The following is a 27,191-nucleotide window of genomic DNA, read 5'->3' as shown; positions in this document are numbered from 1 at the left end:
TGAGCCTTAAGAGTTCAACATATGAACTGGGGGTGGGCTGGGGGTGTGTGATGTAATTTAGCTCATAATATTGCTTTATATGAAATCTTTGCCCAGAGGAAAGGAATGACAGCAGAGACTCCAGAAAAGTAATTAGTCTGGAAACGTCATTTGAACACTAACAAACTGAAATTGTGGGATTTGTTATTATTAGGTGTGCAATTTCCTGAAGAAAATTTCACGGAAACCATGTAAAAAAGTGATTCAGGGGCACCTGGGTGGCTCGGTCGGTTAAGCGTCTGCCTTCTACTCAGGTCATGATCCCAGGGTCCTGGGATAGAGCCCCACATTGGGCTCCTTGCTTAACAGGGAGCCTGCTTCTCCCTCCCTCTCTGCTGCTCCCCTTGCTTTGTGCTTTGTCAAATAAATAAATAAAATCTTTAAAAAAAATAGTGATTCAAAGTGATTCCCTTTTTTTTCAGCTCTTTAAATTACATCAAAATTCTCTTCCCACAGATGTTTACTGAATAAATACCTCTTATTTTGCCCCACATGCAGTTTAGCAAAGACAGTACCCTATGCAAAAGGTTCTAATGCATTTTTATTTATTTAGAATTGTGTAGAGTTGGTCATCTATCATACATATAATATAAAGTAAAATTCAAATATCTGATACTAACATAACTTACTGACCAAATCTAATACTGAACACAGACTAGATCTATATTAACAATAAAAACAAAACCAGTGAGTTTATCTTAGAAAATTTAAATTCAAGCCATTATTTCACAATCTGGAAATCTGAGTAATCCAACTTTACTATGACTTTCTCATTCCTGAAGTCTGCTCTGTCGATGTGTGATTTGGGACTTCCTTTTGTCTCAAGCCATTCCTGCATATGACGCACTTTGGAGATGGGACCTTGCAACTGTCCTTGCACGGTGCCCTCGTCAGTGTTCTGGACCCAGCCAACTAATCCCAGCTTTTTTCCCTCAGCCTAAGGGAAAGAAAAATACAAAAGAGAGAAAAATCCAGTGAGATTGAACAAAACAGTAAGACTACAATCAGTTGTCAGAATCTTGGCCTAGAATCAAGCCACTGAAACTAATTTGATGTTGTCCAGAACAGTCAAAACAGAACTACAGCAAGGAGAATCTCATTGACCTTAACATGAAGCATTGGCCATTTGACTTCATCTCCTCCTTCTACCCTATAAAACTTAGGCACTAGAAATTTTCACTACATGGTCAGTTTGGTTAAGTACTAAAGACTTAAGTACTAAAGCAAATCAGATGCTTTTAAAATGATTCCCTGAGGCTGATTGTTGTTAGGATCCTGGGAGGTATCTTGCTCATCTTCCCTTCTCCTAATCAAGAATCTAGTGGGTATATTAAATAGAAAAAGCATGAAGTTATCTGATCCCTCTTTTTGTCTTCAGCCAGGACCACACCTAAACAAATCCAGATGAATGAGTGTCCATTGTATCTTTAAAGATCACTATTTCCTGGGCAACTCATTCTTTTGTTCTCACTTGAGAAAAATTGTCTCACCCAAGGTTTTTATGTTGCATCCAAAGCCTACTTTCTGTCCTGGAAAAGGAAAAAGCATGTAGTGATCTGCCTCTGAATATCAAAGTTTCATAAGACTACATAACTGTTGGGTTTTTCCTTGACTTTCTTCTCTTCTGTCTAAATAATCACAGCTTTATGAAGACTGTCTAATCATTGTAGTTGCTTTTCTCCTAGCCTTTCCAATGGTCTTTCCTTTACATCATGAAACTGTGGAATGACTGAAAAACTGGGAAACGTAGCCATGTTTAGAGGTAATTTTTTTTAATTTGCAAGCAGAAATATTGGAAAAGTTATCATTTCAGTAACCCATCTAAATGGAAGGAATCGGATTACAAAAGAAAATGGGAGTTACCATGACTGCATGCCCAAATGCCAGAGGAGTGACCTAGTAAATATGGGAAATTGCTGCAGTTGGCCAAAGAAAATGTTATGCACAGCAAAACCATGTTTGATGAGAAACTAAAGTATCTATCAAATCAGTTATGTTCAAAGCAAAGACATGTTTGTATAATGAACAAAAGAGACTGCAGCCAAATAACAATTTAAGGGATACAGAGGAAATTAAGGAAGAAAAATAGAAAATACCTATAGCATGTATTAAGTGCCAAAGATAGGGGCACCAAAAAAGGATGTAGCAAATAGATATTAAGGAAGCCTATATCCAACTGACTTTGTATAACAATTGTTCTCTTCTGCTTCCAGTTAACCTATGAGAGTTGGCTATCCCCAGCTCTTCAAAGTTACCTTATATGGTAACTACCTATAATAATGATTGTATTGAGTTTTGAGTAGGAGTTGATATAAAGTCAAATAAATTCTTAAACTGCTATGCGATTTATCTGATTTCTAAGAGGGAAAAAAAACCCTCCCAAATTTGACTAGTGAGAATGGGAATTTCCGGTAGGTTTTATTTGTGCATTTGATTCTGTTCTTACTTTTAAATACCATAATGTTGCTGACTCAAGTTCTATTTTGAATATCTATCTAAATAAGCAAATAGTGTTTGGTCCTAAGAAAATTCCAAAAAACTAATTCTTCCTCATAACCATATTCTGGAAACATTATTTTAAGGAATATAATCACCAACTCCAGTTTCAATAAAAAAGAAAGTCACTTCAGATCAATAACCTAGACTTCCAACTTAGGAATCTAGAAAAAGAAGATCAAGCCAAACTCAAAACAAGCAGAAAGATAAAAATGATAAAGATTAGAGTAGGAATTAGTAAAATAATAAAAAAGAGAAAAATCAATGAAACCCAAAGTCGGTTCTTTAAAAAAACCTTTAGCTAGACTAATAAAAAAGAGATTAGGCTCAAATTACTAAAATCAGTAATTAAAGGGGAGCAGTACAACCAACTTTACAAAAATAAAAAGGATTATAAGGGAATACCATAAACAATTGTGTGCCAACATATTAGAGAACTTAGATGAAAAGGGGAGATTCCTAAAAAGACTCAAACTACTAAAACTGACTCAAGAAGAAATAGGCAGTGGCACCTGGGTGGCTCAGTGGGCTAAAAGCCTCTGCCTTCAGTTCAGGTCATGATCTTAGGGTCCTGGGATTGAGCCCTGCATCGGGCTCTCTGCTCACCAGGGAGCCTGTTTCCTCCTCTCTCTGCCTGCATCTCTGCCTACTTGTGATCTCTCTGTCAAATAAATAAATAAAATCTTAAAAAAAAAAAAGAAAGAAAGAAATAGACAATCTGAATATGACAAGTAAAGAGACTCAGTAATTTAAAACTTCCCACAAAGAAACACTCAGGGCTTGATGGCTTCATAGGTGACTATACGAAATGTTTGTTTGTTTATAAAGATTTTATTTACTTATCTGTCAGAGAAGAGTGTGAGGGAGCACAAGCAGGGGGAGTGACAGGCAGAGGGAGAAGCAGCCTCCCTTACTGAGCAAGGAGCTCAATATGGGACTTGATCCCAGGATTCTGGGATCATGACCTGCGCTGAAGGTAGACGCTTAACTTACTAAGCCACCCAGGTATCCCAATATACCAAATGTTTAAAGAAGACTCTTTCACCAATCCTTCACAAACTCTTCCAAAAAAAAAAACAGAAGAAAACTCCCTAAATCACTCTATTAAGCCAGTATTGCCCTCATATCAAAACCATGCAAAGACATCACAACAAAACTATAAACTACTATCACTTGTGAGTATTGACACAAAACTCAATATGAGCAAATCAAATCTAGCACCATATAAAAAGGATGGCACATCTTGAAAAACTGGGATTTATCCTAGGAATGCAAGGTTGGTTCAACACAGAGAAATCAATTACACCATAGTTTAAAAATCATAGTAATTAAAACACAATATTAATAAATAAAATATAACAAAGCATATTAATAGAACAGAAACCAGATGAAAACAGATGATCAACTCATAGATGAAAAAAAAAATCTGACAAAATCCAACACTCAAACTAGGAATAGAAGGGAATATACTCAACTTAATAAAAAGGCGTCTGTGAAAAACCCACAGCTAACATCATACCTAATGGTGAAAGACTGACTATTTTCTCCCTATGATCAGGAACAAGACAAGTGGCTCTTGGGGTGCCTGGGTGGCTCAGTCAGTTGAGCATCTGCTTTTGGCTCAGGTCATGCCCAGAGTCCTGCTCGATCATGATCGAGCCCCACATCAAGCTCTCTGCTTAATGGGGAGCCTGCTTCTCTCTCCCCCTCTGCCTGCTGCTCTGCCTACTGGTGTGTGCTCCCTCTCTTTCTCTCTGTCAAATAAATAAATAAATAAAACCTAAAAAAAAAAAGAAAGACAAGTGACTCTTGCCACATCCACCCAATATTATACTGGAGGTTCTAGCCAGGGCAGGGAAAAAGAAATAGATGGCATTCAAAGAAGAAAGGAAGAAGTAAAACTACCTTACTCACAGATGACATACTCATTTACAGAAAAATCTTAAGAGGTAAACACAAACACACACACAAATTAGAACTAATAGGTCTATAAGATTGCAGGATATAAGATAAATATACAAAAATCAGTTATATTTCTATAAACTGGCAATGAACAACCAAAAATGAAATTAAGGGAACAATTCCATTTATAAATAGTATTGAACATAATAAATTTCTTAGGACTAAGTTTAACAAAAGAAGTACCGGACTTACTATATACAACTATAAAATATTGTCAAAAGAAAATAAAGATGTGAATAAATGGAAAGACATCCCATGTTCATGAATTGGAAGACAACATTGTTAAGATAACAATACTTCCTAAATTGGTCTACAGATTTTAAGCAATTTCTATCAAAATCCCAGCTGCCTGGGTTGCATAAATTGACAAAACTGATGGTAAAATTCACATGAAAACATAAGGGACCCAGAATAGCTAAAAATAATGTTGAAAAGGAAGAACAAAGTTGAAGGACTCATATAACCCAATTTCGAAATTTACTTCAAAGCTATGACAGTCACAGTGTGGTACTGGCATAAGGATAGGTCAATGGACTAGAACTAGAGTCCAGAAATAAACCTTACATTTATAGCCAATTGATTTCTGACAAGGGTGCCATGACAATTCAATGGGAGAAAGTAATAGTCTTTTTAACAAGTGATCCTGGGACAGCTGGATCTCCATATACAAAAGAATAAAATCCACCTACCTCATACAATATAAAAAATTGACTCTAACTGGATTAAAACATCTAAAGCTAAGAGCTTAAGTGATAGAATCCTTAGAAGAAACTTTCAAAAGAAAACATAGGCATAAACCATGTTTTTTTTTTTTTTAAAGATTTTATTTATTTATTTGACAGAGAGAGATCACAAGTAGGCAGAGAGGTAGGCAGAGAGAGAGGAGGAAGCAGGCTCCCTGCTGAGCAGAGAGCCCGATGCGGGACTCGATCCCAGGACCCTGAGATCATGACCTGGGCCGAAGGCAGCAGCTTAACCCACTGAGCCACCCAGGGTTTATCCAAACCTTGGATTAGGCAAAGGTTTCTTAGATACAACACTAAAGCACAAGCAACAAAAGAATTAATAAATTAGACTTCATCAATATTAAAACCTTTTGTGCTTCAAAGTTTTCATCAAGAAAATAAAAAGAAAACCTGCATAAGAAATATATGCAAGTCGGGGCACCTGAGTGGCTCAGTGGGTTAAAGCCTCTGCCTTCAGCTCAGGTCATGATCTCAGGGTCCTGGGATCGAGCCCCCCATCGGGCTCTCTGCTCAGCAGGGAGCCTGCTTCCTTTCCTCTCTCTGCCTGCCTCTCTCCCTACTTGTGATCTCTCTCTGTCAAATAAATAAATAAAAATCTTTATTAAAAAAAAAAGAAATATATGCAAGTCATTTAAGTAATACGGGACTAGTATCCTGAATATATAAAAATTTTTACCATTCAATAATAAGAAGATATAACTCATAGCAAATGATTTAAACAGACATTTCTTCAAAAAAGATATATTTTATTTTCTTTCATGTGCCAATAAGCACATGAAAAGATATTTAGCATCATTAACTATTAAAAGGCAAACAAAATCACATACACCAGGTATATTACATACACCAGAATATTATTCAGCCTTGAAAAACAAGGAAAATCAGATACATGCTAGTGAAATAAACCAGTCACAAAAGGACAAATACTGTAGGATTTCACTTATATGAGGTACCTAGAGTAGTCAAAGTCATAGAAACAGAAAGTAGAATTGTTATTACCAGGAGCTAGGGAGGGGAAGGGGGAATTAGGAATTATTGCTTAAGGGATACAGAGTTTTGGTTTTGCAAGATGAAGGAGTTCTGTGGATGGATGGTAGTGATGGTTGCACAATGATGTGAATGTACTTAACGTCACTGAACTGTACACTTAAAAATGGCTAAAATGATACATTTTGCATTATATATATTTTACCACAATTTAAGAAAGTGTTTTGCACAATTTCCAGATATAGGAGATTTCCTAGTGTCTTTCTGTTAATGATTTGTAGTTTAGTTCCGTTGTGGACGGAGAACATGCTTTGTATGACTTCAATCTTCTAAAATTCATTAATACCTTAAAATGAAATAAAACAACAAAAACCAGAGTGATATAACACTTCATACTCACTAGAATAATAGTGGCTCTAATAAAGATAAACAATAACAGTTGTTGACAAAGACCTGGAGAAATTGAAATTCCCATACATTATTAGTGGAGATATAAATGAAAGGAAAATAGAAAATATAGGGTGCCTGGGTGGCTCAGTCGGTAAGTGGCTGCCTTCAGCTCAGGTCGTGATCCCTGGCTCCTGGGATCGAGGCCCACATCAGGCTCCCTGCTTGGCGAGAAGCTATTTTTCCCTTTCCCGCTCCCCCTGCTTGTGTCCCTCTCTCACTTTGTGTCTCTGTCTGTCAAATAAATAAATAAAATCTTAAAAAAAAAAAAAAGAAAACATACAAAATAAATGAAAATAGTTTGACAGTTCCTCAAAAAGTTATATATAAACTTTTACCACGTGACCCAACAATCTACTCTTAGGTATATACACCCAGGGGAATTGAAAAGAATGTTTACATAAAAACAAATACATAAGTGTTCACATAATAGCCTAAAAGCAGAAGCACCCTAGATGTCCATGAGTTGGTGAATGGATATATAAACTCTGGTGTATCTATACAGTGAAGTATTATGCAGCCATAAAAAGGAATGAAGTACAGTAGTCTCTATCCATCCATGGTTTAATTTTCCCTGGTTTTGGTTACCCTCAGTCAACTGCAGTTCAGAAGATGATCATCCTTCTGAAGTGTCATTAGAAGGACAAAAGTAGCCTAATGCTACCTCACAGTGGCCACATCATTCACCTCAATTCATATACAGACATTTTATCAGCTCACATTATCACAAGAAGGGTGAGTATAGTACAATAAGATATTTTGAGAGAAAGACCACAGTTACATAGCTTTTATTATATTGTAATTTTTCTATTTTATTAGTTATTGCTGTTAATCGCTTATGGTACCTAATTTATAAATTAAAATTTATCATCCATAGGTCTATATAGGAAAAAACATAGTATATATGCGGTTTGGTACTAACCAGTTTTGGGCACCACCGTGGGTCTTAGAATATATTACCTGCAGTTAAGGGGAACTACTCTACTGACACATGCTATGATATGGACCAACCTGGAAAACATTACATTAAGTGAAAGAAGCCAAACACAAAAGACCACAAATGTGTGGTCTTCGTAAATGATTGTAAATTGTAATTTAAATTGTAATTGTAAATGATTCCATTTACATTAAATGTCCAGAATAGGCAAATCCATAGAGACAGAAATGAAGTTAGTGATTGCCAGGGGCTGGGAGGGATGGGATTTCTTTTTGCTCTGGAATTAATGCACAATTTTGTGAACAGACTAAACACCATTAAAATTATACACTTTTATTTAAAAGGGTGAATTTTATGGGATGTCAATTATATGGCAACTTTTTAAAAAGTTCCTTTGAGGGTTGCCTGGGTAGCTCAGTGGGTTAAGCCGCTGCCTTCGGCTCAGGTCATGATCTCAGGGTCCTGGGATCGGGTCCCGCATCGGGCTCTCTGCTCAGCGGGGAGTCTGCTTCTTCCTCTCTCTCTCTGCTGCCTTCTCTGCCTACTTGTGATCTCTGTCAAATAAATACATTAAAAAAAAAAAGTTCCTTTGAGTTCTATCATCATTTATTCCAGGAATGAGTGATTAATGGGACTGAATTCAGAGGTGAGATGATATCAACATACAGACTGTCATAAAAGAAAACGACTGTTAAAATGAACATATGGTTAAATGACTGTAAGTAGTAAGGAATACGTTATAAGTCTAATTAAGAAGAAAAAGAGATGACATTTTATTTTTTTTTTAAGATTTTCCTAATTTAGTTGACACAAAGAGAGACAGAGAGAGAGCACAAGCAGGGGGAGCAGCAGACAGAGGGAGAGGGAGAAGCAGGCTCCCCACTGATCAGACTGATCAGAGAGCCTGATGGGCTGGAGATGGGGGGGCTCATTCCCAGAACCCTGGAATCATGACCTGAGCTGAAGGCAGATGCTCAACCAACTGAGCCACCCAGGCACCCAGAGATGGCATTTTCCTGTAGTTTTCCAAATCAGTATTTGTTGTCTGCATTATTTGATTGTCTCTCTGAACTGTGGGGTAGGGGGACAATAGACAAAGATGAGCTATACTATTGGCTGGTCCTTTTCCCTCAACAACTTTAATTTTTCTTTGAAGCTGTCACCCCCATTCACTAAGTTACAGGAATTTACCCTGCATAATTGGTACCAAAGCTAACTCCAACATAGCTCTTGCTACAACTTTTCAGCAATTTCCTTTCAATAAGCACTTCATGTATGGTACAGGAGGAAATGATTTGCAAGTGATTGGAAAAAAGAGGTAATGACATGTTACATCCATATTTCGAAGATTTCAGGATTGAATTTTATGTACCACAGTACCAGGAATGCGATACTTGGAAGTTCCGCAGTCTTAACTCATTATCTTTGGCCATACATTGGGAAGGCAACAGCCTGATATCCCCTTAACAGAGACAGAAGGAAAACTGAGATTACAACTCCATGGGCATGTTGTGGGAAGATTAGTGACATTAAGGCAGAGGTACAGGCTGTCAACAGTTTGTTCATCCTCACAATTACACCATGTTACTCTAATAGGAACACTAGACTCCATGTTCAGTGTTACCATTACTTAGCCTAGAAGAGATCAAGTATTTTCATTAGAAAAGCTTTTGCTTGAAAAGTTAACTTTTCTTTCAGAGCCATAATGAACAGAAAGGAATCAAGTGGGGGAATGGGCAAGAAGAAATGAAAGAGGTCTGAAGAAAATGCAGCAGCTACAGAGGAAGCAAATACATGAATTTAATAAATATCATGAATTCATCCAAATGGTATCTGATTGGGGCACCTGGGTAGCTCAGTCAGTTAAGCATCTGCCTTCAGCTTAGGTCATGGTCCCAGGGTCCTGGGTTCGAGCCCTATGTGAGGCTCTCTGCTCAGCAGGGAGTATGCTTCTCCTTCGCCCTCTGCCCCCCACTCTCCCACTCATGCTCTCTCTCAAGTAAATAAATAAAATCTTTAAATGCCATCTGATCATCACAAGCTGGTGCAGCCACTCTGGAAAATAGCATGGAGGTTCCTCAAAAAGTTGAAAATGGAGCTACTCTACGACCCAGCAATCGCACTACTGGGTATTTACCCTAAAAATACAAATGTAGTGATCCAAAGGGGCACGTGCACCCAAATGTTTATAGAAGCAATGTCCACAATAGCCAAACTATGGAAAGAACCTAGATGTCTCTCAACAGATGAATGGATAAAGATGATGTGGTATATATATACAATGGAATACTATACAGCCATTGGGAAAAAACCAAAATCCTGCCATTTGCAATGACATGGATAGAACTAGAGGGTATTATGCTAAGAGGAATAAGTCAATCAGAGAAAGACAATTATCATATGACTCACATGTGGAATTTAAGAAACAAAATAGATAAGTATAGGGGAAGCGAGTGAAAAATAAAACAACATGAAATCAGAGAAGGAGACAAACTATCAGAGATTCTTAATCATAGGAAACAAACTGAGGGTTGCTGCGGGGTCACAGGGGAGGGACAGGATGGCTAGGTTATGGACACTAGGGAGGGTATGTGCTATGGTGAGTGCTGTGAATTGTGTAAGACCGATGATTCACAGACTTGTACCCCTGAAGCAAATAATACATTATATGTTAATTTAAAAAATGCCATCTGATCAGTGTTCGTTTTCCTACAAGAATTGTGATCTGGGTGATGAGGCCACAACAGGGAGAACTGGGGAAGCCTTCAACTCCCCTTGGGAACAGAAAAGCTCATTAATATGTGTCTAGGTACTCTGGTACCACTGTCCGAAAAGAATGATAATAACAGCTCCTGATTCTGCCATTTATTTTGTCTTTCATCCACTCCAAAGCGTTTTCATTCCCATTGCTCTACAAACCACCATGCAGCTACTCAAAGAGCCAGCTTCTCCCAGTGCACACTCATTCATCAGGAACATGGTCTGTTGTTCCCCTACACGTAACCCTGGTATGTCCCCAAAGCCTCTAGGCCACATACCTGAGTGTACTTGCGGAAAAACACCCCTTGGACCTTCCCAAAAATTTCATAATCCACTGATATCAGGGTGTCCCCCTCTGCCATGTTCAAGCCCACACCTGTCAGAGACCAGAAAAGCAGAAAAGTAAAGGCCTCGTTATCCGATTCCAGGACCCCAAATCCCGAGGAAGAAAGGACCAGACCCACACTTCTCCATCCGTAAACCCTGCAACCTCTCCCTGACACGATGGTTCTCCATCGCCAGAGCACACTAGCGGGTACGTGCAAGCGCGGGGGTGCGAAGTAACAGTAAGAAGACTCCTGGGCCAAGGAGCCTGGGGTCGCAGGTGCCCGGAGGCCCCCTATAGGGTAATGACCTGCTTATCCAATTGCCTCCCTACGCCCATCCCCCATCGGGCTTCCTCTTCATCTCTTTCTCTTCCCAGGGACCCAGCTTCCATAGGCCACCACAATCCCCTTCTACTAACATTTTAGGGGTATCAAACTACGGACGCGCTACGGGGCCCTGTCCCACGCTCACCCTCCTCGTCCTCCTCTCGGGCGCCGGGGACTACTCCCGCGACCGAGTCGCCAACGGTTCCCACCGCCCGGTAACCTCGGCGCCCGGAAGCCTATACAGCGGCTCCCCCTTCGCTGCCTCTCATGCCCATCAACTCTGCCGACCAATCAGAAATGGAGCGCTCGGCCCAGAGCCCGCCCAGAAGGTGAGATTTCCAAACGCGGTTGTCTGGAGAGAAGCCGCAAGCCCCAAGCTGGGCATCTCTCTGTCCAGTCTCCGCTCTGATTCTACAGACCCAGGCCTCGCCCCATCTCTGTCACTAAGTATGTTTTTTCCTCACTTTTTTTTTTCGTGAGGAGAAAGGCGTCGATGAAGAAGGACTTGAAATAAATTCACTCAGTAAATATTAACTGAAAGCCTTCAGTATGCCAGGGGCAGTTCTAGGTGGTTGACCTACATCAGTGGACGAAAAGGGTCACTGGCCTGGAGGGACTTAAATTCAGGAGGTGGGAGACAGGCGATAAACATTAAATACAAAAATAAATAGGACACAGACAGGCATACCGTCTTACTGCATTTTACTGCACTTCACAGATACTACGTTTTTTGTTTTGTTCTTGTTGTTTTGTATGTTGTTGTTTTTTACAAATTTAAGTTTTATAAACCTGAATTAAGCCTAACAGCACCATTTTTTCCAAGAGCATTTGCTCACGGTGCGTCTCTGAATTGCACTGTGGTAATCCGCACAGTATTTCAAACTTTTTCATCATTATTATATTTGATATGGCAATCTAGGATCAGATTACAACTCACTGAAAGCTCAGATAATGGTTAGCATTTTTTTTTTTTAGCTAAGTATCTTTTAAATTAAGGTAGGTACATTCATTAAAAAAGGTATGTACTTTTTTCAGACATACTACAAATGCATATGGGGAAACCAGTGCCAATAAAAGTTGTGTTTCTATTTTACTCACTTTATTGCAATATTCGCTTTATTGCAGTGACTGGGACAGAGTCCACAAAGTGTCTGAGGTATGCCTATACTGTTCTGCTCTGACTTTTTCTTTCTGTTCTCTTCAAATTTGGGGCCATTCCCCATTCTGGAATTAGTAGCAAGGAATTAAGTGAATAGGAAGCCCCAGAGGATGTTATTCCTCCTTCTGTGTTTCTGGAAGCTGCCTTACTTAGAGAAAACTCTAAATAATGCTTATCTAAATCAATTGATTACAAGCACAAGCAAAGTAACCCTTGGCTCCAGAATCACAGCTGAATCAGTCAATCAAAGACAAATGACGAAAATGCATGAGTTTCTTTTGAGAAAATGAAATTGTCAAGGGAGTTGTGGATGATTGTTAAAAGTATAGACCTTGCAGGCATCAGTATCCAGCTACCCTTATGATTAAGAATGTATGAAGGAAAACTGTGGTATTTATTGTACTTCTTTGAATTGCCTGTATACATCACATCTCTTCATAACATAAGACTCCATATGTGAGGGGCACCTGGATGGCCAAGTCAGTCAAGCATCTGCCTTCGACTCAGGTCATAACGTCATGATCCCAGCATCCTGGGATCGAGCCCCTCATTGGGCTCCCTGCTCAGCGGGAAGCCTGCTTCTCTCTCTCCCACTTCCCCATACTTGTGTTTCTGCTCTCCCAATCTCTCTGTCATAAATAAAATCTTTTTAAAAAGATTCCATATGTGAACACTCTAGGTGGGCAGACTGCATGAGGTGAGATGGATTTACAATGGAAGCCAAAAAGATTAATTATTTCACTTGTTCCCTCACTGAAAAGTGAGGATCCAGATCCTGAAGAATCATATAACCTTAGCACTGGAGTGGGCTGGGGGTGGGGTGGGAAGCTGGATTGAATGTTGTTATGCTTGGCAATATTTGAAAATGACGGCTAAATAGAGTGCCTGGCTTATGTTATTTTTTTCTCTAAAATTCATTTTTTTAAAGACTTTATTTATTTATTTGACAGACAGAGACCCCAACTAGGCAGAGAGGCAGGCAGAGAGAGAGAGGAAGGGAAGCAGGCTCCCTGCTGATCAGAAAGCCCGATGCAGGGCCTGATCCCAGGACTTTGGGATCATGACCTGCACTGAAGGCAGAGGCTTTAACCCACTGAGCCACCCAGGCGCCCCTAAAATTCATTTTTTAAAAAGATTTCTTTCTTTTTTTTTTTTTTTTTAATCTGAGAAAGTGAGACAGAGGGCAGGAGCAAGGGGTAGGGAGAGAGGGAAAGGGAAAGCAGACTACCCACTGAGCAGGGAGCCCGATGTGGGACTCAATCCCAGGACCCTGGGATCATGACCTGAGCCAAAGGCAGATGCTTAACTGATTGAGCCACTCAGGCGCCCTCTCTAAAATTCATTTTTATTTGTTATTTTTTGTTTCTTAAGAGAGGGAGGTGGGCAGAGGGAGAGGGAGAGAATCTTAAGCAGGCTCCATGCCCTGCACAGAGCCCAGTGCGGGGCCTGATCTCACAACCCTGAGATCCTGACTTGAGCTGAAATCAAGAGTCCCTTATCTTTAATTTTTAATGTTTTATTTATTTTAGAGAGAGAACACTGGCAAGAGGGGCAGAGGGAGAGAGAATCTCAAGCAGGCTCAATCTCATGACCCTGAGATTGCGACCTGAGCTGAAACTAAGAGTCAGACACCCACCCACCTGTACCACCCAGGTGCCCTGAAAATTCTTTCTGAAAAAACGAGTTTCTCGATAGAATTTAAAAAATAAAAAAACTATTGTTTACTACATATGGGACACTGTAGGCTATACAAAGATGAATGATACAATCTTTGTCCTCAAAGGCTGTTTTATTTAGTATGATACAAATGTGCATGCACATAATGACAATAAAATGCACAACATGGGGCGCCTGGGTGGCTCAGTGGTTAAAGCCTCTGCCTTCGGCTCAGGTCATGATCTCAGGGTCCTGGGATCGAGCCCCGCTTTGGGCTCTCTGCTCAGCGGGGAGTCTGCTTCTTCCTCTCTCTCTCTGCCTGCCTCTCTGCCTACTTGTGATCTCTGTCAAATAAATACATAAAATCTTAAAAAAAAATACACAACATGTTAGTCAATTCCATGAACATCCATTAAGAGCTCATCATGACTCAACCCCGTCCTTCAACAAGAACAGAAAATACTTGAGAGCACAAAGGAGGAAAAAGTTTCACTCTGACTGAGAAGATTGGGAAAGTGTTTTGGAGGAAGCAGGACATCATTCAGGTTACACAACCACAACCAGTAAGTGATGGGGCTGGAATCTATTTCCAGGCAGTCTGAGTACAGAACGCACTCCCATAAATGCTACGCTGTACCACCACTGGTAACACCACAGAGATAAAAAAGATAAATAAGAAAGAAAAGAAAAGAAGAGGAGAAAAAAGAAAAGAAGAGAGTGAGAGAGAGAAAGAAAGGAAGAAAGAAAGAAAGAAAGAAAGAAAGAAAGAGGAAGTGCAAGTAGTCAGGTGTGGCTAGACCAAGGGTTCTCCACCCTGGCTGCACACTTTTAAAAATACCAATGCCCAGGGGCACCTGGGTGGCTCAGTGGGTTAAAGCCTCTGCCTTCGGCTCAGGTCATGATCCCAGGGTCCTGGGATCGAGCCCCGCGTCGGGCTCTCTGCTCAGCAGGGAGTCTGCTTCCTCCTCTCTCTCTCTCTCTCTGCCTGCCTCTCTGCCTACTTGTGATCTCTGTCTGTCAAATAAATAAATAAAATCTTTAAAAAAAAATACCAATGCCCAGATCTCACCCCCAGAAGTTGCTTTCCAGGGAGTTCTAAAGCTCAGCCAGGGTTGATATACACTGGGTTAGACTCTAGGGAGGGAGGCAGGGCTAGAAAGGCAGGCTGGACCTAATCTGGCAGATTGAAATACCAGGTTAAATTATGTGTTTCAACTTGAAAGGTAGAAGTAAAGAAGGAGCCTCTGGGTGAAAGAATGATGGGTTCAGAGGTATTTAAGATAATTACTCTGGCAGCAGCATAAAAAATGAGCTCAGGGAGTAGATGTCGAAGGCAAGAATAGCAGTTAGGAGAGTGTGAAAAGCGAGGAAGAGCTCACCAAGGGCAGTAGCAATGCAAAGGACCAGTCATATATGAGACATTGCAAAGTACATTAAAGAGCGCCTGCTCACTAATTAGACAGAACGGGTGACAAAGAGGGGGACGAGTGCAAGATGACTGATGCTTTCAGCATGAAAGGGAACACCAGACAAGGGGCACTTGGGTGGTTCAGTTGGTTGGGCATCTGCCTTTGGCTTGGGTCATGATCCCAGGGTCCTGGGATCGAGCCCTAAGCCCCACATCAGGCTCCCTGCCCAGTGCGGAATCTGTTTCTCCCTCTGCCCATCCACCCACTTGTGCTCGCTCTCTCTCATATAAATAAATAAAAACTTTTGGGGGGAGATGATCATGAATTTGTCTTCTGTCATACTGAGTCTGAGGTTCCTGAGGAACATTCTGGTGAAGGTGCTAAATAAGCAGCCAGAAATTCGAGTCTGTAACTAGGGAGAGAGCCCAAGCTGAGTATCATTTAAACATAGGAGAGACCTGAAATTTCAGCTTTTGGTTGAAACTGTTAAGGAAGAGAATGTCTTGGACTGTATGTATATGAGAAATAAGAGGGCTTTGGCGAACACCTAAATTTGGTGGGCAGTTGAGAAAAAGACATAAATGCCCAAGACTTGGAAGACGATGGAGCAAAAACATGAAAGAAGAAACCAAGAAGGCACGAGAGAGCAAGGGAGAAGAGAGTTCGACAGGAGTGGAAAATCAGTGATGGCAAATGAGTAGGCTAAAGAAATAGCAGCTTTTGTTTCTGGCCACTGGGAAGCCATCAACAGTCTGGCAGTTAAATAAAATGGAAGAGGTGGAAGCCAGACCACAATGGACGGGACACTGAGGAGCAGATGAGAGAACGGGGACCACAAATGCACAGCTGTCTATTAGGAAAGCTTGCGGAGAAGAGGAGAAATAAATGGGACCCTAAGATGAGAGGCAGCAGGTCACAGGAAATAAAATCCGTTTTTCAGGGGAAAGGCAAACATATTTTAAAACCAAAGAGAAGGAGTGTGCAGATAGATGCAGCTTGAAGTGAACAAGATGGAGGGATAAAGTGATGGAGTGAATTCCTAGGGGATATGGAAAGAGACTAATTCAACAGAACTCCTGGAAAGAGAGAGGCTCCTTTTCCTCAGACACAAGAGGGAAGGAATTCAAGATGGAGCGAGGCATTCTGGGAAATTCAGCCAGACTGGAGGGGAGCTGCAGGAGCTGATGACAGGCCCGCCAGATGCTGAGATAATTAGGACCTTGAGAGTGGTGGGTATATAGAGAAGGCAGTCGAGTCAGCTGGGAAAGAAAACAAGGAATAAAAGGACTGCCCTGGAGGGCCCACCAAGGAATTTCTCTGTAACATGTAAAACTGTAATAATGACATGTTGAAGCATTAACACTGACTACTGCTGTCCACTTTATTTCCCATGTGCATGAATCTTCTGGATAGTTACAGGAAAAAAAGTAAACCGCCTGTTCCAAAAAGCTTACACAAATGAATTAAAGCATGAAGACAAATAAGCTCTCTTCTAATGTTTACAATTTATAGAATATTATTTCGTGTTGAAACCAGTTTATACTGATTATTTTCAATCTAGTAGTTAACTTTATTATCATTACACTTGGCTGAGTCACTCTTGGGCCCCACGAAGAGACGGCCAGAGTTATCACGTGAGAGAAAAACATTATATCAAAATAATTAGATTGGCTACAAAAACTACTTCGGAAAGATACTGAGTAGCAAAACCCAGCCAAGTTGCTAAAATCTGACCGCAAGCTCCAAACTATTGGCTAGGAAAAAGCACGGAGGGACAGCCGTACCTGGGGCCCGTACCACGCAGCCGAGCGAGCTAAGAAAGGCTATCAGCAGGCCCACTCCCGCTAAGCGGGCGGACACCGGAATCCGGCGGCAGGATGACTCCGACGCACATCTAGGGGCTCCGACTTTTGCCAGAGAAGGGCACACCCCAGGGTCTGGGAGCATCGTTCTCAGAAAAATACAAGTTCTTTGATGAAGCCCCAGAAAGCCTCTCCCGCCCCCTCTCCCGTTCCCCAAGGGCAGGGCGGGACCGAGCTGCAGAGTTGGCGGGACACCGGGTCAAGTGACACTCAAAGTGACCACACCCCCCTCGCGGGCGCCTCAGGTCCGCGTGCGGCCTGCGCCTGCGCGCGCTTCACGGGTGGCGTTCGCAGCCGGAGAAGGGGCTGGGCGCGCACGCGCTCCGTCTCCAGGCAACGAGAAAAACAGAGGCCCTCAGAGAGCGCCTGCGCGGCGAGCGGTTGGCATGGGGTTGGTCTGGTCTGGGAAGCTAAGTGCTGGGGTTTTCCCTGAGCAGGAACGGTGCTCCAGAGCCTCAGGTACGCGGAAGGGGAGGGCAGACATGGGGTCAGCGCCTCGACCTCCCCAGGGTCCCATGGATAGAAGAGCGAGGGCTTGTTCTCAAAGCGGAGTCCCCAGTGGGGGCGCCCCCGGCTGACCCTTTAGGACGGTGCGTGACTTCAGCGTCCCGGATCTAAAAGCTGCGGCGGCCAGGCCAGGTGGCCTCCGCGTCTCAGCTTACAGACCCTTCGTAGTCCGCGTCGCCGGGACTTCTCAGCTGAGGGTTTGACATCAGGCACCTGCTGCAGGCCTTGGGCAGCCTCTGGGTTCTTTGGACTCAGGCACGCTTCCAGCAGGAGGGACGCTGGAGAGCTCTCTGTGCCAGGCCCTGACCTCTGGGCCGCAGTTTGCTCACCTGTGAAACAGTAGGGCTGGACTCAGACTCCTAAGGTCCCTAAATGCCAGTCTGAGCGGAACTTCAGTTTACTGGTGAAGAAACGAGACAGCAACGGAAAGTTGCTTGTCCTGTGTCACAGGCCTAAAACCCGATTTTCGATCCAGTAGCTCTTCCCAGTAAATCTTCCCCCCCAACTAGGGAGTGCCCTGTGTATGGCAGGAGCATCACTGTGAATGGCAGAGGCTGGTACTGGAATAAAGCTAGGTGGCAGGAACACCCGTGTCACATTCGTTTCTCTATCCTCAGGACCTAATCAGCACCCACAGGAAATAATGAGCGTTCACCAAATGCTTATTGAAGGAAAGCTCTGGCAGACCCAGCACCTCTGTCTCTAAAAAGTTCAAGAGAATAGGTAGGTAGGACACATGGAGAAACACTTTTATTTTAGCAGCGGGGAGGAACCTCAGACAAATTCCTCACATATATCTGGCTTAAATCTCCCCTAGGCTTCAGTCCAGTCCCTGAATGGCTGGCCTCCAGTTGGCACCATCTCTGCCTGTGGGCGTTATGCTTCCATATAATAAGAGAGAAGCTCCAGGGCTCCTCTCCACGAAGCAAGAGCCCTGTGAAAAAGGTGACTCTTCTCAGCGGTCCTCCATTGGGCACCCGAGGAACAATTTCCATCAGAAACTTTTGAGCAACAAAGAGTTGACACTGGATAATATCTACACTCACTCCAAATGGAACACCTGCACGAAAGTCCGGAACTGCTCCTATCCCCACTGTGTTGGAATCAGCCAGCAAGATTTAAGAAGCAATCCCCAGGGCCAAGCAAAGGGTTTATTTTACTCATCAAGCCCTCAGTCCCGGTATCCCCAAACACATAATCAGGAATTCATATCCTTCACAAAGAAGCGAGTTGGGGTAGACCGGGCATACCCACTGAAACCCGTGTTCCATAGGAAGTCTCATAGTACTGGGGAGGCTGGCATTGATGGGGACCAGAATGTTTCTCCAAGACCCCCTGAGCCAAGAGAGTTTCCATACAGCAGCTTTGGTTCAAGGAACTGGGTGCATTCATCTGTGGTTCATGCTGTTGCTGCCACACAGGAGGAGAGGGCCCTGGCAAACTCCAACAGAGCTGAATGGGTGCAGATCCAAAGACTAGAAGCTGCAGGGGAGAGCTTACAGGAGGAAATTCGAAGAAAAGAGACCCTCCTAAGGGAAAAGCTGAAGAAGACAGAGGAGGAACTCAGAAGAATCCAGAAAGAAAAGGAACAGGTTAAGGAAAATGAAAAAAGAGAGCTACAGAGAATGACACTCCCCAGGAGGAGAGTTAAAGGTAATAGCAACACCGCATACAGACCTGCCTTCTCCCCAGAATTCGGGTCTGAGGAGGTCTTCAGTAGAGCCAAGGGAGAGGATGAAATTTGGGGACGGTCTCAAGAAAATACTAGTCCATTTCAGCTCTCTGATTATGGAATACAGAAACTCAAAAGGGAAAGACTGGTGGCAAGCAATAACAAAATCCGAGACCTAGTCTCAGAGCCATCAAAAGAGTGTTCTCAGTCTTCAGAAGGGCCTGGCAGTGCTTGGCAGGGGTCCACCAGCAATCCGAGTTTGTCCAGGTCCCCAGACTCCTCGCTTCCCAGCTGTTCCACTGAAGAGCCCGAACTTGGCGAATGTAGCCACTGCGGACGCAAGTTTCTCTTGCTCAGGCTGGAGAGACACTCCAATGTCTGCAGCAGGATGCAGGGTTCCAAGAGGAAAGTGTTTGACTCTTCCAGGGCCCGGGCCAAGGGCACAGAACTAGAGCAGTACTTGAACTGGAAGGGATCGGCCTCAGTCAAGGTAACAAGGCAAGGGCCTTATGGATTTGACTTTGAGTGGGGATCATTGTAAAGGGATGTCATATCGGTTTTCTTTAGAAAAAATTCATGTGTCATAGAGGGAGAAAGTGAGAATTAACATTTATTGATTACTACTGTGTGCCAGTCACTGTGACAGGAGCTTTTCGTTAAGATCCTCACCAGAATCCTGTGAAGGTTTTGTTGTCTCTTATTTTATCAATTCAAAAGTCAAGTCTCAGAGAGTTTAACTTGCTTGAGATCACAAACAGCTTTAAATGGCAGAGTCGGGGCTCCTGGGTGGCTTAGTCATTAAGCATCTGGCTTTGGCTCAGGTCATGATCCTGGGGTCCTGGGATCAGGCTCCCTGCTCAGCAGGAAGTCTGCTTCTTCCTCTCCCACTCCCCTTGCTGTGTTCCCTTTCTCGCTGTGTCTCTCTCTGTCAAATAAATATATAAAATCTTTAAAAAATAATAATAAATGGCAGAGTCAGCACATATGGGGTGCCTGGGTGGCTCAGTCGGTGAAGTGTTAGTTAAGCATCAACTCTTCATTTTGGCTCAGGTCATGATCTTAGGGTCCTGGAATCAAGCCCCCCAAGCCCCACATTGGGCTCCCACATCTGGCCCCAGCCCCGCATCAGGCTCTGTGCTCAGTGGGGAGTTTGAGGGTTCTCTCTTTCCCTCTGCCCCTTCCCCGGGTTGTGCACACACACTCTCTCTAAAATAAGTAAATAAATCTTAAAAAAAAAAAAAAGATGGAGTCAGCATATAAATCTGGGTCAGAATGACTGCAAAATCTAGACTTAAAAAATATATGTTCGGGACGCCTGGGTGGCTCAGTTGGTTAAGCAGCTGCTTTCGGCTCAGGTCATGATCCCAGCCTCCTGGGATCGAGTCCCACATTGGGCTCCTTCCTCAACAGGGAGCCTGCTTCTCTCACTGTCTCTTCCTGCCATTCTGTCTGCATGTGCTCACGCTCTCTCTCTCTCTCTCAGAAATAAATAAGTAAAATATTAAAAATATATATATATGTTCTATTGATTATGAAAGTTAATAAATGCTCAGAAAATTTAAAAGATTTGAAAAATATAAAGAGAAAAATGATGCAGCACTTCACGCTTGGGAGAGAGTTCCTTGTTCTTTGTAATGTACTCTGCCACCTCCCACGATTAGGATTTGTTACAACTCCTATAATGGTCTCTACTTTCTCAAGATTAGCTCAGTTCTGATATACTTCTTAGTAAATACATGAAACATAATTAAGTTTGCAATCTTTTTTCTCCCCATCTGGAGTCTAAACACCTTAAAGGTGAAGGAATGTATTTTTGGTTAACATTCCCGCTGCAGAAAAACTAGGTTGTAAAAAGACTGTGAGACACTTGCCTGGTAAGTTTAGGGGTATTTCACAGGTGTATTTGGACAGTTAGATCTGTGTCTCATGAATAAATCTACCACTCTGTCGATGTTATGCCCCTTGGTCTGTAAATGAGTGTTTCTCAAGGTGGGGCATGCTGGCAACCATTTTTTATTTTAGTAGTTTTAGTGTGTATTAGAAAAATATAACAACATATGAAGCCTGTGGTTTCTAGGAATCATGTACGTAAAGAAAAACATTAAGTAATTTATGGTAAGGGGGATAAAGTGAAAGTGGTATGCAGATGACCAAAGTTTGGGAAAGCCTAGACCACGTGATCTCAAAGCCCCAACCAGCTGTAATTTTCTAACAAAATATGACAATATATTCTGTTTTTGGCTCTTTCCAACCCTCCTTGTGCTGCACTAGCACCTCTTACCTGCTAAGCACTTAACAGTTTATGGGCAGGCATACTTGCTGGGGCCTTTAAAAAACTCCAATATTTGCAGCAGCTGTTAGGAGAAGTCAATTGCAGTTATTTCTTTCAGTATAGTTTGGAAGATTGCCACAAAAAGTCCCTCTGTGTTCAGAGATAATCTACCTGAAGTCCAGTTTCCAATAAGAATTCAACATTTTGCTCTTGCAGAGAATGATAGGAGCACCAGTTCCTGTTCTTTCCTGTTTGCTTTCTGGTCAACCTACTGGGGTCTTCTCTGTCCCACTATGGGGGTGGTTTCTGGCAGTTGCCTGAAAAGAATCTTGTGTTTCTTAAATTCATAAATACGTAGCAGTGAAGCAAAACAATTGGATTTCTGAGATTAGACAGCCTAGCTTAGTGGAAACTAGTTTTGTGGCGGGGTGGGCATATGATGCCTCAAGGATACCGAAGCAGAAAGGATCTGGATTGAGATGCACTAACATTCCTTGGAATGTTCTTAGTCTTATTCTAGAGCTTTGTGCCTTTGGAAGCTGAATGTCTCCCTGTTATTCCTCTACTGTACTCACAAGAACAAATGACTTTCCTTGTATCTTTTAATTTTCACAGAACTTCCAGCAGACTCGTAGCTCTGGTCTCTCCACTGGACCTTAAGCATTGGAGCACAGGAACCACATCTTTGTGCTTTGTGAAAAATAAGTGTTAACTGAATTAAAATCTCAATATCATGAATATGATGAATTAATAGTTAATTTAATATGATGAACTATCATATATACTTGAGGAACTTTCCCCAATTCTTTTAAAAGCTCCTGGATACTATTTCTTTTTTTTTTTTTTTTTAAAGATTTTATTGGGGCGCCTGGGTGGCTCAGTGGGTTAAGCTGCTGCCTTCGGCTCAGGTCATGATCTCAGAGTCCTGAGATCGAGTCCCGCATCGGGCTCTCTGCTCAGCAGGGAGCCTGCTTCCCCCTCTCTCTGCCTGCCTCTCTGCCTACTTGTGATCTCTCTTTAAAAAAAAAAAAGATTTTATTTATTTATTTGACAGAGAGAGATCACAAGTAGGCAGAGAGGCAGGCAGAGAGAGGGGGAAGCAGGCTCCCTGCTGAGCAGAGAGCCCGATGCGGGGCTCGATCCCAGGACCCTGAGATCATGACCTGAGCCGAAGGCAGCGGCTTAACCCACTGAGCCACCCAGGCACCCCTCCTGGATACTATTTCTAACACACAGATTCTCTTGCCTTCTTGTCTGTTTCAGTAAGGCTCCCTCCTGAAGGATCCTTTTCCTTTGATAATATCTCTTCCTGTCATTCATCATTAATAATATCAGATCACCAAGCAGCCACTTGTCTCCTTTTTCGTCTTTTTAAAATTAATTTTATATTAATTTAAATATTTGAATACGTTTTAAAAATCATGTACTAAGTGATCTGTAAGGCAACAAGCAGGATCCTGCCTTACCCTTCTTCATCCTAATGGCCCCCAGTGGCAGCCTTCAGTTCCTGATAGATGACCCTTCTGGTATGCATTTCCATATTTCTCAATAATGTGCCTATTTTCTTGATTAATCGGTTTTGCACACTATCTGTTGACTTCCTCCTATGAATGCTGCGGGTTAAGCTTTCACATCTCCTCTCCTTTTACTTTTCTTCTTCCCTTCTCCTTCCATCATGGTGGAATCACAACTTTGGGTTAAACCAGTAGTCAGCTTTTACATTATAATAACCATGTAAATTTTGTTCACTGATGAGTGTATAAATTCTGCCTCTGCCCACATGAAACTGGAATTAATAGCTGACTCATATTTTCATTTGCTTCGGTTTCCTACATACCTGTCTCTAATTATTTTTTTCCTAAACGATCCAGCTGATGTCAGACACCTGTTAGTGTTTCTGTAAATGCTCAAACACCTAATCCGTCAGTTTAATTTTTTTTTTTTCCCTATTCTGGAAACTTCCCTCCCACCACTCTTTTTCCTCCTGCACCAGTCTGGACTGGTTATTCTCTAGGCCTGGTGCAAACCTGTTGTTGTGGGGCTTCTTTTTGCTCCTCCATGTTGAGTCCTGTTTCCAGCTTCTTATGTCCTTTTTCTTGCTTTATTCCTTGCTTTGCTGAAGCTTTCAAGAAACGTGCATGGGCAGTGTATTTATATATATAAATATAAACATAAACATAAACATAAATATAAATATGTATGTCTCAGAATGAATTAAAATATCCGTACAATAGGCTTATATTTGATAGATGATTTGACCAGGTACTGAATTCTAGGTAGAAAATGATTTTCTGTTTTAACTTTTAAGGCATTTTCCCTTTTAGCGTCCAATGTTACCGTTGAGAAATCTATGCCCTATTGCTTCCTGCTCCACTGTATGAAACCTCTTCTGGTGTTTCTCTTTTTCTGAAAGCCTACAGGATTCTCTATTCTGAAATCCTACAATGATTGTGTTGGCTACTTGGTAGATAATTTCAATTTCAAGAGCAGTGACCTTAATTCTAGGAATGCTTATTGTATTACTTATTTAATAATATCTTCTGTGTGATTTTTCTATTCTTTTTGGCACTCTTTTTGGTCAGGTGTTGGACTTTCTAGATTGGTTTACTAATTTCCTAATCTTTCCTACTTTCCATCTGGATCTTTTTTCCCATTCTGAGCAATTTTCTTGATATTTTACAACATTTCTATTTTTATTTTTAGCTATCACCATTTTTTAAAGTGGTCTTTAAAAAAAAGATTTTATTTATTTGACAGAGAGATCACAAGTAGGCAGAGAGGCGGGGGTGGGGGTGGGGGAAGCAGGCCCCCTGCTGAGCAGAGAGCCTGATGCGAGGCTCAATCCCAGGACCCTGAGACCATAACCTGAGCCGAAGACAGAGGCTTAAACCAGTGAGCCACCCAGGCGCCCTAAATGGTCTTTTTAAAAATAAAGACTTTTATGTATTTATTTGAGAGAGAAAGAGCGAGAGCAAGTGATCAGGGGGAGGAGCAGAGGGAGAGAAATGAGCTTACTCCACACTGAGTGCAGAGCCCAACATGGGGCTCAATCCCATGACCCCGAGATCATGACCTGAGCTGAAATTAAGAGTCGGATGCTCAATCGACTGAGCCACCCAGGCGCCTCTTAGCTATCACAGTTTTTATTTATAATAGTTCTTTCTGGTTCTCTGGCTTTAAGTTTTCTTTTACCTCCCTCCTTGTTTCCTGAGAGTGAGTGAGAGAATGTACCTGTTTTGGTTTCTCTCATTAGAACTTGACTCAAATATCTGGTGATCCCAGGCAGTCCGTTCCTATTTAAGCTTAAGTGGGGCTTGTTTTTGTTGTTATTGTTTTAAGGTAGTACTTTTTTTTTTTTTTTTAAGATTTTATTTTTGTGAGAGAGAGAGGGAGGGCACCTCTCTCTCTCACAAAAATAAATAAAATCTTATTTTATTTATCTCAGAGCAAGAAGCCCATTCCCCTCTGAGCGGAGAGCCTGATGTGGGACTGATCTGAGGACCTGGGATCATGATCTGAGCGCAAGGCAGATGCTTAACCGACTGAGCCACTCAGGCGCCCTGAAGTGGGGCTTGTTGACTGGAGGCCTTCATATTAGGGTTATCAAACAGTGAGCCTTTTCACTGGAGTCACTCAGGGTCGGCATCTAACAGCTTTTCTCTCGACTGCTTGGTGCACGCAGAGAACTCCTGTCTCCTATGAGGGTGCCAACGTGTTTGACGTCCTGGGAGCTGTATGGGGGAAGGAGGCCGACAGCGCCATAATTCATCACATATACCTGCACTTAATCCCAATTTTCAGCCTCAGTATTACCCTGTTCTCTACTATGCCTGGACTTCCCGAGACTGAAACCTGTCTGGTTCGGTTTCTCCAGAGGACAAACCCGTTCTCCCGTGAGAGTGCTCAAAGTGACCGACACTTGGGTGTGCAAGATGGGAGAGGGGCCCAGGCACCCAGTTTATTCCCGGCCCTGCACCTCTCCCTCTCCGCTGCCTGTGCGATAAGCACCTGGCCCTTAGCTCAAGTGCTTCCACTCTGGCAAGTCCGCTCTGCTGCTCCTTTCCTGTTCTCTCTGATCTGGCAGATAAACACCCTGTACATTTCCTACTGTCATTCCGATGAAGACTCGGAAGGAGATGTGGTAAACGCAAGTTGACTGACCCGTCTTCCTCCCCCTTACAGGCTGAACCTCCTCGGAAGAGCAACTGGAGACAGAAGCACGAGTCCTTCATCCGTACGCTCCGTCAGGCCCGAGAGGTCCAGCAGGTAATTGCCAAAGGTGGAAACCCTGCAGATGTGCCTCCCATCCTGCCTGCAGAAAATCCGGATTATATTCAGTGTCCTCACTGCAGCCGCCACTTTGCTCCCAAGGTGGCCGAGCGGCACATTCCCAAGTGTAAGACCATTAAGAACCGGCCTCCACCTCCAAGGAAGCATTACGGTTGAGCAGACAGCAGTGGGAGCTGCAGAAGGCTCTGCTCTCATCAGCAGTTAATGGGAGTAGAACAATGTGATGCATAACAGAACTAAAACTTCCACATCTCCCCCATATGCCTGCAGAGCTTAAATCAGTGAGGAGAGACCCATCGCTAAGCAGCAGGAAGCTAAAGGAAGCCTCAGCTTCCCACGAAATTACCACCTCAGGCTGGTGCGCCTTGTTATTGGCCTGGGAATGGATGGGCAAAGACTCTCAGTGTAGTGAGCGGCCCACAGTAAAGCTCTCTTCTCACGAGGCGGGCGTGTGGTTTGTGCTGAGTGCCTGCCTCTGCTGTGCCTTCCTGCCCCTGCCTCTGTGCATGTGCCTGTGGTTCCTGTTAACACTTCTTGCCCCTGCAGAAGAGTTCTGAATGAATCTCAAGCTGCTACATGAGATTGAGCTGGTGTCAGAGGATCATGATCCCCCCACCCCCCCGTGGCAGCGCTTACAAAAGATAGTATGATTTTGCTGTAAGGCAAATGGAAAATTACCCTTGACCTCGGTGATGTGTGGTGCTGACCGAAAGCCAATACCAGTTTGTAAAGGTAGGGTGCCAGTATATCCTAAACCCACAGTGGTGTACTGTGCCATAAAGGGAACCTCATCTTTTTGTGCCTTGCATGGTAGGGCTGGGAAAGAGCATCCCGTATGCCCCAGGAGTTGCTCTTTGCTAATGGACTGCATATGTTCTCCCGCCCCCCCCACAAAAAATAAAATAAAATAAAGAAAGAAAGAAAGAAAAAAGAAGGAAGGAATTTCAGTTTCAGCTCTTGCTGGCATTCTGCTTTGAGATCGGGTTGGGTATATGGCCTTTTAAATGCAGCAGCAAAGTCTACCATCAAAGCAAGCTGGGACATTGCCAAGTCACCCGTCCCTGCCCATTTTACCACAGCGAACTTCTCTTTTAGAAAGTAAACTTTGATGAAAAAGATACTGGACTTTTTAAAGTTTTTCTGTGCAGCATTGTGCGTACTGCACGTAGTCTTCACAATGAGACCTTCTTTCAATGGGTTTTGGGGACTTTGGGGGGCCTGGGTGGCTCAGTGGGTTAAGCCGCTGCCTTCGGCTTGGGTCATGATCTCAGGGTCCTGGGATCGAGTCCCGCATTGGGCTCTCTGCTCAGCAGGGAGCCTGCTTCCCTCTCTCTCTC

General features: G+C 42.8%; 2 protein-coding genes across 4 annotated transcripts; one reads left to right on the top strand and one right to left on the bottom strand.

Annotated features, from left to right (window-relative positions):
* Positions 1-562: 562 nt before the first annotated feature.
* ACYP1 (acylphosphatase 1) lies at positions 563-17,312 on the bottom strand. 2 transcript variants are annotated; one of them, XM_004739240.3, is made up of 3 exons: positions 17,036-17,312; positions 10,653-10,750; positions 563-976 (listed from the first exon to the last, which is right to left on the bottom strand). In XM_004739240.3, exons 1-3 carry the CDS (start codon positions 17,196-17,198, stop codon positions 761-763), a joined length of 477 nt encoding a protein of 158 aa, XP_004739297.1. In that variant the 5' UTR covers positions 17,199-17,312; the 3' UTR covers positions 563-760. The 2 variants fall into 2 exon arrangements, with proteins under 2 accessions (XP_004739297.1, XP_004739298.1); XM_004739241.3 differs by lacking the exon at positions 17,036-17,312 and adding an exon at positions 11,173-11,298.
* Positions 17,313-17,441: 129 nt separating this feature from the next.
* Positions 17,442-26,970, top strand: ZC2HC1C (zinc finger C2HC-type containing 1C). Of its 2 annotated transcripts, XM_004739238.3 has the most exons (4): positions 17,444-17,572; positions 18,238-18,343; positions 18,438-19,782; positions 25,747-26,970. In XM_004739238.3, exons 3-4 carry the CDS (start codon positions 18,457-18,459, stop codon positions 26,008-26,010), a joined length of 1,590 nt encoding a protein of 529 aa, XP_004739295.1. In that variant the 5' UTR covers positions 17,444-17,572; positions 18,238-18,343; positions 18,438-18,456; the 3' UTR covers positions 26,011-26,970. The 2 variants fall into 2 exon arrangements, with proteins under 2 accessions (XP_004739296.1, XP_004739295.1); XM_004739239.3 differs by lacking the exon at positions 18,238-18,343 and having other exon boundaries at positions 17,442-17,572.
* The last annotated feature ends 221 nt before the right edge of the window (positions 26,971-27,191 follow it).

This window comes from Mustela putorius, unplaced genomic scaffold (genome assembly GCF_011764305.1).
Source record: "Mustela putorius furo isolate JIRA1106 unplaced genomic scaffold, ASM1176430v1.1 tig00000129_pilon_pilon_pilon, whole genome shotgun sequence".
Classification (NCBI taxonomy): domain Eukaryota; kingdom Metazoa; phylum Chordata; class Mammalia; order Carnivora; family Mustelidae; genus Mustela; species Mustela putorius.
Note: the sequence above shows the minus strand (reverse complement) of the source record. Positions and strands in the feature narration are given on the sequence as shown.

Excerpts from the sequence above, each read along its gene's own strand:
- ACYP1 (XM_004739240.3), bottom strand. The coding sequence starts at position 17,198 with ATGCTCCCAGACCCTGGGGTGTGCCCTTCTCTGGCAAAAGTCGGAGCC. Across the intron at positions 10,751-17,035 it reads CTGCGTGGTACGGGCCCCAG|GTGTGGGCTTGAACATGGCA; the intron begins GTACGGCTGTCC and ends GGTCTCTGACAG. Across the intron at positions 977-10,652 it reads TTTTCCGCAAGTACACTCAG|GCTGAGGGAAAAAAGCTGGG; the intron begins GTATGTGGCCTA and ends TCTTTCCCTTAG.
- ZC2HC1C (XM_004739239.3), top strand. The coding sequence starts at position 18,457 with ATGGCTGGCCTCCAGTTGGCACCATCTCTGCCTGTGGGCGTTATGCTT. Across the intron at positions 19,783-25,746 it reads AGGGATCGGCCTCAGTCAAG|GCTGAACCTCCTCGGAAGAG; the intron begins GTAACAAGGCAA and ends TCCCCCTTACAG.